Source organism: Pollachius pollachius (assembly GCF_949987615.1).
Source record: "Pollachius pollachius genome assembly, chromosome: 9".
Classification (NCBI taxonomy): domain Eukaryota; kingdom Metazoa; phylum Chordata; class Actinopteri; order Gadiformes; family Gadidae; genus Pollachius; species Pollachius pollachius.
The window spans coordinates 23169304-23181821 of record NC_136942.1 but is presented as its reverse complement, the minus strand read 5'-3'; the positions used below and the strand labels follow the sequence as shown (position 1 = coordinate 23181821).

The 12518-nt window shown below is 47.5% G+C and overlaps 1 protein-coding gene across 1 annotated transcript in view; it reads left to right on the top strand.

Annotated features, from left to right (window-relative positions):
* Window positions 1–10346, top strand: part of polr3b (polymerase (RNA) III (DNA directed) polypeptide B) — a 33201-nt gene extending 22855 nt beyond the window's left edge. The window contains exons 24-28 of the mRNA XM_079743985.1: window positions 1465–1568; window positions 5925–6091; window positions 6259–6372; window positions 9148–9321; window positions 9531–10346. Of these exons, the coding sequence (XP_079600111.1) occupies window positions 1465–1568; window positions 5925–6091; window positions 6259–6372; window positions 9148–9321; window positions 9531–9660 (689 nt within the window). The 3' untranslated portion in view covers window positions 9661–10346. The remainder of the gene's footprint in view (window positions 1–1464; window positions 1569–5924; window positions 6092–6258; window positions 6373–9147; window positions 9322–9530) is intronic.
* The last annotated feature ends 2172 nt before the right edge of the window (window positions 10347–12518 follow it).

Sequence of the window (12518 nt, the reverse complement as noted above, 5' to 3'; positions counted from 1 at the left end):
TTTAAAATTGAAGTCCTTTAAAAGTCGAACACTTCCTCCCGTACTCTCCTACTCCTTTATTGTGCACCGTTGACATTCCCTTCTCCCTGTCTGATATTCCCCCTTTTCGCTCCCACCTCCCCCGTTATATGGCCGCCCAGTAAACTGCAGCCCTCAACCCCGCTGAACCTCACTCCTCTCTGCACCTCACTCCCCTCTGCACCTCACTCCCCTCTGCACCTCACTCCTCTCTGCACCTCACTCCTCTCTGCACCTCACTCCTCTCTGCACCTCACTCCTCTCTGCACCTCACTCCCATCTGCACCTCACTCCCCTCTGCACCTCACTCCTCTCTGCACCTCACTCCCCTCTGCACGTCACTCCCCTCTGCACCTCACTCCCCTCTGCACCTCACTCCCCTCTGCACGTCACTCCTCTCTGCACCTCACTCCCCTCTGCACCTCACTCCCCTCTGCACCTCACTCCTCTCTGCACCTCACTCCCCTCTGCACCTCACTCCCCTCTGCACCTCACTCCTCTCTGCACCTCACTCCCCTCTGCACGTCACTCCCCTCTGCACCTCACTCCCCTCTGCACCTCACTCCCCTCTGCACCTCACTCCTCTCTGCACCTCACTCCTCTCTGCACCTCACTCCTCTCTGCACCTCACTCCTCTCTGCACCTCACTCCCCTCTGCACCTCACTCCTCTCTGCACCTCACTCCCCTCTGCACCTCACTCCCCAGTTAGACGGGTTCAATTTCTCCTCTTGAGCTGACCCTCTCCCTCCCCCCTCCCTCCCTCCTCGTGCCACTTCCTGGGACTCACACTGAAAGTCATGGCTGTGTAATCCTGGTCTCACTGTCAAGCTAAGCACCTTTCTTTCTTTCTCTTTCTCTGCCTCTGTTCTCTCGCTCTCTGTTTCCTCTCTCTCTCTGTTCTCTGTCTTTCTCTGTACTCTCTCGCTCTCGCTCTCGCTCTCTTTCTCTCTCTCTCTCTCTCTCTCTCTCTCTCTCTCTCTCTCTCTCTCTCTCTCTCTCTCTCTCTCTCTCTCTCTCTCTCTCTCTCTCTCTCTCTCTCTTTGTCTTTCTTTCTTTCGTTCCTTTTTCATTTGCAAATGGGCCTACGATGTGTTTACCCTGCCCAGAGGAAGAGTGCCTCGGCCTTTTAGCAAACATTTGCGCTCACACTTAAGACTCCTAGCGGCTGGGTCCCCCCACACCTCGTGTGAATCACAAGAGGCCCCTGTGTCCCCACTCTCCTTTACTGCTGCTGGTCCCCATGTCGGCGGTACGAGGAGAAGATCCCGCCATGAAGAGGGCATTTAGCACTTCATATCATTATCAGGAGTACTAAATGCATCCATTCCAATTTGGTGCATCTATAACTAGTTAACTGTGTGTGTGTGTGTGTGTGTGTGTGTGTGTGTGTGTGTGTGTGTGTGTGTGTGTGTGTGTGTGTGTGTGTGTGTGTGTGTGTGTGCCAGGTGTGTGTGGCCTCATTGTTCAGCAGGAGGACATGCCGTTCTGTGACACGGGGATCTGTCCGGACATCATCATGAACCCCCACGGCTACCCGTCCAGAATGACGGTAGATACGCTCCCAGAGCCTGGTGGCTCCCCCCTGATGTCTCCACCCTGGTGTGTCCCCCCTGGTGTCTCCACCCTGCTGTTTCCTCCCCCCTGGTATCTCCTCCACCCTGGTGTCTCCACCCTGGTGTCTCCACCCTGGTGTCTCCTCCCTGGTGTCTCCTCCCTGGTATTTCCTCCACCCTGGTGTTTCCTCCACCCTGGTCTCTCCTCCACCCTGGTATCTCCACCCTGGTGTCTCCTCCCCCCTGGTGTTTCCTCCCTGGTGTCTCCTCCACCCTGGTGTCTCCTCTACCCTGGTATCTCCAGCCTGGTGTCTCCTCCCTGGTATTTCCTCCACCCTGGTGTCTCCTCCACCCTGGTGTCTCCCCCCTGATGCCCCCCCCCCCCAGGTTTCTCCCCCTGGTGGATGGTGATGCTTAGTGCAGGCCCTGAAGGAGTTAGCTTCCTGTAGCGCGGTTTGGATATCTATGTTTTGACGAGCTTATAGGTGACCTTCAAATGGTAAACCTGTGTATTTGTTATTACTCCCCAATGGGATGATCAAAAGCAAACTTGTTTCCATCTTTCCATCTTCCATCAAGTATTCATTATTGTTCGTCTTGCCATTTCAAAATCAGTGAATGCTCTCCGAAGTTCCTGGGTCCTGAAAAGATTCAGAAACATAACGTCAGCATTCCATGGCTTCATCTGGAACGTCGGCGATAGGCACAACATACTGTAGATCTAAAGCGCCTCATGCTAAGTCCACTCTCTACTGCTCCTGGAGTCCTCCTGAGATGAACCCCGAGCGACTGTTAAAGTTCTGGAGCTCTGCAGGACCTTGACAAGAGGAGGACTGCGCTGACCGGCATGTACCTGATGGTTATTACCCCCCTTCTGCAACCAAACCTCCATTAGCTTCTTCAATGGAGCACACGACCACCAACACTACTTCCTGAAACACAGGGTTGTTGCCGAGGCAACCGCTACAAGCTCTAGCAGACTGATACACACTAAAGCTATATCACAATCGTTCATTAGATTCGAGCGAAGGTAAACAGCCCTTCCTGGTAGGACCCCCGACGCCCCCCTCCCTACGCTGTAAAGTGGAGTGGTCTTTAGTGGTAAAGCTGTTTGTCTCTGTCTTTACTCTGGGCGGTTGTCGTGGACAACAGCAAGATATGTTTGGTCTGGGAGGGACGGCCCTCTGCTCCTCTGAGTGAAATGAGAGTAGGTGTTTCCTTTTATGTGTTGGGGTTGGAGGTCACCTGGCTGTGACCTTTAGCGTTATTGTTTAGATTTGTCCTCTCCAGTCCGGCAGAGTCGGGGGATAAGTCAGTGTTTCAATTGTTCCAGTGCTTGTAACATATCTGTTTATAGATATGTATAATATAATGTGTCTGTTGGAGCTTGGAGCTTTGCTCAGTAACAGGGAAATGCTGTGATTGGTTGAGAGTTCCAGTAGGGGGTCCATGCTGATTAAAGTAGTCAAACTGGGAGGCCAGCAACTACCAGCATAGCGGCTGCATGTGTACTTCACCGGATGTCCCTGTTTTCATTCTAGGTTAGGTTCAGTGGCGTCTGATCTAGTTGTACTTCTATGTTAGGTTCACTGGCTGAGAGTCTGATCTAGTTGTACTTCTATGTTAGGTTCAGTAGAGTCTGATCTAGTTGTACTTCTATGTTAGGTTCAGTAGAGTCTGATCTAGTTGTACTTCTATGTTAGGTTCAGTAGAGTCTGATCTAGTTGTACTTCTATGTTAGGTTCAGTAGAGTCTGATCTAGTTGTACTTCTATGTTAGGTTCAGTAGAGTCTGATCTAGTTGTACTTCTATGTTAGGTTCAGTAGAGTCTGATCTAGTTGTACTTCTATGTTAGGTTCAGTAGAGTCTGATCTAGTTGTACTTCTATGTTAGGTTCAGTAGAGTCTGATCTAGTTGTACTTCTATGTTAGGTTCAGTAGAGTCTGATCTAGTTGTACTTCTATGTTAGGTTCAGTAGAGTCTGATCTAGTTGTACTTCTATGTTAGGTTCAGTAGAGTCTGATCTAGTTGTACTTCTATGTTAGGTTCAGTAGAGTCTGATCTAGTTGTACTTCTATGTTAGGTTCAGTAGAGTCTGATCTAGTTGTACTTCTATGTTAGGTTCAGTAGAGTCTGATCTAGTTGTACTTCTATGTTAGGTTCAGTAGAGTCTGATCTAGTTGTACTTCTATGTTAGGTTCAGTAGAGTCTGATCTAGTTGTACTTCTATGTTAGGTTCAGTAGAGTCTGATCTAGTTGTACTTCTATGTTAGGTTCAGTAGAGTCTGATCTAGTTGTACTTCTATGTTAGGTTCAGTAGAGTCTGATCTAGTTGTACTTCTATGTTAGGTTCAGTAGAGTCTGATCTAGTTGTAATTCTATGTTAGGTTCAGTAGAGTCTGATCTAGTTGTACTTCTATGTTAGGTTCAGTAGAGTCTGATCTAGTTGTACTTCTATGTTAGGTTCAGTAGAGTCTGATCTAGTTGTACTTCTATGTTAGGTTCAGTAGAGTCTGATCTAGTTGTACTTCTATGTTAGGTTCAGTAGAGTCTGATCTAGTTGTACTTCTATGTTAGGTTCAGTAGAGTCTGATCTAGTTGTACTTCTATGTTAGGTTCAGTAGAGTCTGATCTAGTTGTACTTCTATGTTAGGTTCAGTAGAGTCTGATCTAGTTGTACTTCTATGTTAGGTTCAGTAGAGTCTGATCTAGTTGTACTTCTATGTTAGGTTCAGTAGAGTCTGATCTAGTTGTACTTCTATGTTAGGTTCAGTAGAGTCTGATCTAGTTGTACTTCTATGTTAGGTTCAGTAGAGTCTGATCTAGTTGTACTTCTATGTTAGGTTCAGTAGAGTCTGATCTAGTTGTACTTCTATGTTAGGTTCAGTAGAGTCTGATCTAGTTGTACTTCTATGTTAGGTTCAGTAGAGTCTGATCTAGTTGTACTTCTATGTTAGGTTCAGTAGAGTCTGATCTAGTTGTACTTCTATGTTAGGTTCAGTAGAGTCTGATCTAGTTGTACTTCTATGTTAGGTTCAGTAGAGTCTGATCTAGTTGTACTTCTATGTTAGGTTCAGTAGAGTCTGATCTAGTTGTACTTCTATGTTAGGTTCAGTAGAGTCTGATCTAGTTGTACTTCTATGTTAGGTTCAGTAGAGTCTGATCTAGTTGTACTTCTATGTTAGGTTCAGTAGAGTCTGATCTAGTTGTACTTCTATGTTAGGTTCAGTAGAGTCTGATCTAGTTGTACTTCTATGTTAGGTTCAGTAGAGTCTGATCTAGTTGTACTTCTATGTTAGGTTCAGTAGAGTCTGATCTAGTTGTACTTCTATGTTAGGTTCAGTAGAGTCTGATCTAGTTGTAATTCTATGTTAGGTTCAGTAGAGTCTGATCTAGTTGTACTTCTATGTTAGGTTCAGTAGAGTCTGATCTAGTTGTACTTCTATGTTAGGTTCAGTAGAGTCTGATCTAGTTGTACTTCTATGTTAGGTTCAGTAGAGTCTGATCTAGTTGTACTTCTATGTTAGGTTCAGTAGAGTCTGATCTAGTTGTACTTCTATGTTAGGTTCAGTAGAGTCTGATCTAGTTGTACTTCTATGTTAGGTTCAGTAGAGTCTGATCTAGTTGTACTTCTATGTTAGGTTCAGTAGAGTCTGATCTAGTTGTACTTCTATGTTAGGTTCAGTAGAGTCTGATCTAGTTGTACTTCTATGTTAGGTTCAGTAGAGTCTGATCTAGTTGTACTTCTATGTTAGGTTCAGTAGAGTCTGATCTAGTTGTACTTCTATGTTAGGTTCAGTAGAGTCTGATCTAGTTGTACTTCTATGTTAGGTTCAGTAGAGTCTGATCTAGTTGTACTTCTATGTTAGGTTCAGTAGAGTCTGATCTAGTTGTACTTCTATGTTAGGTTCAGTAGAGTCTGATCTAGTTGTACTTCTATGTTAGGTTCAGTAGAGTCTGATCTAGTTGTACTTCTATGTTAGGTTCAGTAGAGTCTGATCTAGTTGTACTTCTATGTTAGGTTCAGTAGAGTCTGATCTAGTTGTACTTCTATGTTAGGTTCAGTAGAGTCTGATCTAGTTGTACTTCTATGTTAGGTTCAGTAGAGTCTGATCTAGTTGTACTTCTATGTTAGGTTCAGTAGAGTCTGATCTAGTTGTACTTCTATGTTAGGTTCAGTAGAGTCTGATCTAGTTGTACTTCTATGTTAGGTTCAGTAGAGTCTGATCTAGTTGTACTTCTATGTTAGGTTCAGTAGAGTCTGATCTAGTTGTACTTCTATGTTAGGTTCAGTAGAGTCTGATCTAGTTGTACTTCTATGTTAGGTTCAGTAGAGTCTGATGTGCTTCCAGGTTGGGAAGCTGATCGAGCTGCTGGCCGGTAAGGCGGGGGTCCTGGACGGCCGGTTCCACTACGGCACGGCGTTCGGGGGGAGTAAGGTGAAAGACGTGTGTGAGGATCTGATCCGGTTCGGATACAACTACCAGGGCAAGGACTACGTGACCTCCGGCATCACCGGGTAACGGCTCCACCAACACCCTCATCACCAGAAATAGATTAAACAGAACCATTTAAAAACGACAAGTGTAAAAACAAACAAAAACCATGTATGAATGTCATGTGAGTGTGGTTTCGTCGGGCTCCCTTTTCGCTGGTCTTTATTCCGGCTCTGCTCCTCGTCCCCAGAGAGTCCCTGGAGGCCTACATCTACTTTGGGCCGGTCTACTACCAGAAGCTGAAGCACATGGTCCTGGATAAGATGCACGCCCGGGCGAGAGGGCCGCGCGCCGTCCTCACCAGGTACCGCCCTGCACACACACCGCTCTCTCTCCCTCCTGCTCTAGCACGGGTGTTTGGTGGTCGGCCCGAGCCGGACTGAGCAGACCATGGGGGGGCTGGGCGAGGCTGCACACCCCTGGTGCATCGGCCAATCAATGCACACAGGTTAAACCGGACATCACCACACACACTCTGACAGGCCGTTACTGAACACCTGCTCTGTTACAGTTCTATCAGCTCTGCAATAAACAGGTTTAAAGAGAAGACGAGAGCAATATTTTGAAACTAAACGACCAAAATAAGTCCTCTCCTCCTCCCTACACCCCAAACGCAATATTTCACAGCGCATTTCACTTAATTAGCAATAACGCGTATCTCAAATAATAGCACTTTAACCTTACCTAGAGCCCCTTTAACATACAATACTAGATCCCTCATTTGAGGTTCTTCCTAAAGCCCTCAACACACACATACTATACCATAATACACAGTCAGTGCGTTTACATGGGACAGCTAAATCGGATTAAGCCTTATACTGATTTTGCTACTCGAAGGACCGTGTCAATTATCCAAACGTACATGGCCTTTAAGAGATCAGATAATGGCTGAATCCGCTACCCTAGGTGGCGCTGTAGCCCTTTCAACAAGTGGTTATAGAGCCACTTGGGGTTGACCTCTACGTCCCAGCAACAGCAAACACAGGCAGCAATCGAGAAAGATGTTTTCAGTAGACAGCTGTCAGTTCACTTTGGGTGCATGTCATTTCTCTGACCGAGAGGTAGGAACAATGTAGCGTCGGAGAAATGACATGGACCCGAAGTGAACTGACAGCTGTCCCACATACGGCAACAATCCCTTAAGGTACGGCCACACTGAACGCGTTACGTGCGTTAGAGGCGTAGAAAATCTGCATTTTTGCATAGAGAACCATTGGTTTAGGCGCGTAGATGTGTTACACGCGCTAAAGCAGCGCGTTAGACCCGTTTTACGCACCTAAATAACGCGCCCAACGCACCTCCGCAGAGTTCAAAAAATAGGTTGTAGTTGGTGTCCTGACGGGAGATCCTGGCACTAACCCGGGCTAGCAGGTCATCAAACATGGCCCCAGTCAACCGAAAATACTGCTGGAACCGGCCGTCATCCAGGCGGAGTTCCTGGAGGAGGTGGTGAAACCCACCCAGCTGTGAGCGCCTACCGAGGATGTCATGCACCCAAACACGGCGGCGTTTGGGTTTCCTACTCTCCTCGAACTTCCACAACAAATACAGCGCAGCGATGGTGGTGATCTCAGCCATGTTTGTGGAACAAAAGAAAAGTAGCCGGGGAAAATAAGTTTTGGGTGGGCTCATCGAGCTGCGTAGGCGCGTTGAACCATTTTTGTGACACACAATGATCAATGAGCGGCAGGTTAGGCGTGTTACGTGCCTAACCTGCCGCTCATTGATCATTGTTCATTGTTCAGTGTGGCCGTACCTCTCCTCCTCCATGTAGCGTTTCAATCTTGACCTCAGAGTCAAAGGCAAAATTCCTAATTCCTTCTCCACCATGGCCAAGATAACCCCCACTACGAGTCTTTATTGTGGAAGTACCAGAGAGTCTGAGAACCCGACGCGGTCTTTAAGATTCATAATATCAGAGAATATCCCCGTCAGTTCGGTCGCGGCGCAATGAATGAATGAAGGTTGTATACACGTCAGAAGAAAAAAACGTTTATTTTGACAGATGTGCCCGAAGTTACTACTTTACAACCTCGTTGATGACAAACGTTTAGGAAAACATGTACTTTTAACTCAGCCTTGGGTGAAATCGAAGCGTAGTGTGTACTGAATGCGTGTTGATGATAAGGGGTTTCACTTTATAGGGGGTGATCGCCTTTTCTCGTTTTCCGACGGCGACAACCATAAACATATAAAGAAATAATTAAATATTTATAAAGAAATAAGAATCGTTTATATGTCTATGGCGACAACAACATGACTACCGTCTTCTTCTACTTCTGGCTCACGTCCCCCGGCCGCAAGATCTCCACCATGCTCAGGACGCACAGTGACATTACAATATCCATACATCATGAGCCTACTTCGGACCAACAGTGACGGTCAAGGCTATATTACAGGGACGATCGCAGAACATAAACGCTATGTTACGCATGGACATAATGCCCATCCTGGCGTTGAAATCAATTTGCTTACTCGCCTAACTGAAATAAAGGAAGTACATTATGTCACTAAATCTAATAGCTACAAGGCAATATATTGTTTTTCGACATCATTTGGTGTTTCGTATTGGAGCAATAGTCGAGTGATGTCAAGTAAACAAAAGTCAAAAGATGCTGATGGCGTAGAAATGGTACAGTCCATTGAAGGGGTGTTAGAAATCGTAAGACATTAGACTATTCCTTGCATGAGCACAGATATAGAAATACTACATAACCAAACACTTGGAATTTTAATAATATCAAGTATTTATAAGTATTTCAGTACCCCCCAAACTGTCGTTTTAGTCCCTTTTTGGGGGGGTCCCAATCCCATTCGAGGGGGTCTGACCCCCCCTAATTCGAACCCTGGGAAGCACCCCCCCTGTAGGAGATCTGAGCTGTGGTTGTGTGTTGAATGGATGGGTGGTGCTGAGTGGCTACCGAGGGTTGAGTGCTGGATGTCGTAGCGCTACGACCGAACCTGGTCCCTGGTCAACGAATGCCTCCGATGCCTCAAACATCGTGTGTTGGGGGATGGCACATCCAGTGTTCCCCCCTCAACCTTCCTCAACATCGGTCTGCCCACCTTCCTCCACCAGGCAGCCCACTGAGGGCCGATCCCGTGACGGCGGTCTGCGTCTGGGGGAGATGGAGCGGGACTGTCTGATTGGCTACGGCGCCAGCATGCTGCTGCTGGAGCGGCTCATGATCTCCAGCGACGCCTTCGAGGTGGACGTCTGCGGCCAGTGTGGGCTGCTGGGCTACTCGGGCTGGTGAGTGGGCTCCTGGGCTAGCTTTGGCTAGCGTCATCAGGCGCTGAGGCTAGGCTAAAGCTAGGCTCAAGCTAGGCTGAAGCTGACCTTCTGGGACCTCTCCTAAGACCCTTCATGTTTCAACACTATGCCAACGTCCTTCATCTTTCCCATTTCGACATCCTTCGACATTCACACGCTAATCCTGCTGCCTCTTCTGTGCTGTTCAGGTGCCATTACTGCAAGTCATCGTGCTTCGTGTCCACCCTGAGGATCCCCTACGCCTGCAAGCTGCTGTTTCAGGAGCTGCAGTCCATGAACATCATCCCTCGCCTCAAGCTAGCCCGCTACAACGAGTGAGCGTCCTGTCCGCTGCAGTGAGACGGTGTTCAGTACTTCACCACTGCAGTGAGACGTCGTTCAGTACTTCACCACTGCAGTGAGACGTCGTTCAGTACCTCACCCCTGCAGTGAGACGTCGTTCAGTACCTCACCACTGCAGTGAGATGGTGTTCAGTACTTCACCACTGCAGTGAGACGTCGTTCAGTACCTCACCCCTGCAGTGAGACGTCGTTCAGTACCTCACCACTGCAGTGAGATGGTGTTCAGTACTTCACCACTGCAGTGAGACGTCGTTCAGTACTTCACCACTGCAGTGAGACAGTGTTCAGTACCTCACCACTGCAGTGAGACATCGTTCAGTACCTCACCCCTGCAGTGAGACGTCGTTCAGTACTTCACCACTGCAGTGAGACGGTGTTCAGTACTTCACCACTGCAGTGAGACGTCATTCAGAACTTCACCACTGCAGTAAGACGGTGTTCAGTACCTCACCCCTGCAGTGAGACGGTGTTCAGTACCTCACCCATGCAGTGAGACGGTGATCAGTAACCTCCCCCTGCAGTGAGACGGTGTTCAGTACCTCACCACTGCAGTGATACGGTGTTCAGTACCTCACCACTGCAGCGACTTTGGGCTGGATTGTTACTCGGCCCGCTGTTAGGAGTCTCATTAATATGGGATGTATTGTGTAGTTTTTTGTTGTTCATTGGTACATTATTTTGTTTGTGTTTGCACATAATAAAGCCTTGTTTCACAATTTGCAATTTTGTTGTTTGAGCTATTCATTTAATTAGCCTATTTTAAGGTAGGGTGTTGAATTTGAGACCAGTATACGAGACCTTTCACACAGGGGTTCCAGTTCAATGAATCAGAGAATAAAACACAAATACTTCCAAGGAAAAATAAATAATTGGTAGTTTCAGGTGATCTTTGAAGCTTGTCTATTATTGTTGGTTCTTTGCAGCTTACCGTATATAACTACCTTTATTTACATATATACACTACCGTAAGAAAGTTTGGGGTCACTTAGAAATGTCCATATATTTTTAAGAAAACCACTTCTTTTTCAACATTTTCTATGTGGTAAAGGACTATTCTATCTGGAAAAGGCCGGTTTTGAATGGAATATCTACATAGGTGCACAGAGGCCCATTTCCAGAAACCATCCCTCCTGTGATCTAATGGTACATTGTTTAGCTTATCGTGTTTAAAGGCTAATTGATGATTAGAAAACCCTTGTGCAATTAGGTTATCACAGCTGAAAACTTGAATAAAAGTGAGTTTTCATGGAAAACATGAAATTGTCTGGGTGACCCCAAACTTTTGAAAGGTAGGGTCCACCAACTGTCCTCCTTGCTGTCCTGCAGTAACATCTAAAGGACATCTAGTAACATGTCCCTCGACTCAAGATGGGCCCTGCTACTGAAACCACGAGCAGCTGGATGCTGGAGAGGCACCAGGCTTCAGTCGACCACTGAGAGGCTTCCACAATAAAAACACTCCTTAGAACGGTGACGTTTCCCCCTTAAAGAGGTACCTTTCTGTACCTTTCAGATATAACCCCTATGTAAGGGGCGCCTGTCCCACCTCAAACGTATACAGCTTTATTCAGAGCCATTTAAGGTGACAAAGGCGCCACGCATCTCGGCCCCATAAGGGGTCTTTGGGTGCGTGCACCTGTCCTCTTTAATGAGAGCCTAATGAGTGCTTAACGGGAACATCCCCAAGACATGTCTGAGAGGGAGATACAGGCCCCACCTTCTCTTTCACACACAAATGAATGAGTTCCTCATCTGGGGGCCCGGCGTTTAATGAGGGGCCGCTGTGTTTTATTTTTGTTTTTTAAAAGGTTTGTGCAGCGTAACTCTGAGCTACGAATAGCGCATCCTTTCTGATTTCCCCTCCAAAACATTCGGAAGCTTCCCTCTCTTCATGAGACGGTTAACCCTAAAGGTTTTTCAGGAGTCCCCAGTGGTCTGGAGGACACGGGTTCCCCTCTAGGAGGAGTGGAGCCCGGTCTACCAGCAGCACGTCTGGGTTTTGATTCCGTCTGGTTGTGTGTGTCCCTAGCGGTGTGGTGGCGTGTTCTGGTGAGCAGACAGAGGGGCCGTGATGGTGCCCACACTTGGTGTTCGGAGGAAAAAAAAAACCTCTTTCTGCTGTTCATGGTGGTGTGTGAGTAATTCAGCCATAATCCGCCTTTCTCCTCTCCTCTCCCCTCCTCTCCTCTCCCCCCTGCTCTCCTCCTCCTCCCCCTCTCTCCTCTCTCCTGTGGTTCCATTCATATTCTAATCACAGCTTTCCCTTCTCCAGCTCCCAGGCACTCCATCAGAGCCCCCCCCCCCCTCCCAAGCTCCAGGCTTTGCACTTTTACTTCCCTCTCTTTGTGAGCGTTCCCTCCTCTCAGAGCCTCACCAAAACACGACGAGCTGCGACCAAACACTGGAGTGAGAGAGAGACGGGGAAAAAGTACAAGAGAAAGGAAAAAAGTTGATTTAGTCACCAATCAATACGATTTGTCCAGCTTCTAAAATCGCCCAAATTACAAAGAGGAACTTTTACACATGCGAGCGGCCGGGGGTGGGATGAGGAAGATGATGGAAGGCGGTGAAAGTGTCCGTCCAGTTTGAGAGCATCACCTCACACTGGAGGCGACGGCTGAAGCTGAGGGTAGCGTCGGCATGTGTGTTCGGAGCGAGGGCGTGTATAAAAACGCATTAAATGCTTTAATGGAGGATGCGAGGCCGCAGTGGTAGGGCTGCGTAGATCTAAGCCTCTTTTTCTGGGGGGTGGGGGGGTGGGGCCGGGAGGAGAGCTTTTCTTATTCAAAACAGCCCCACAAAAGACTTCCAGTGAGCCTTGCCACATCCCCATC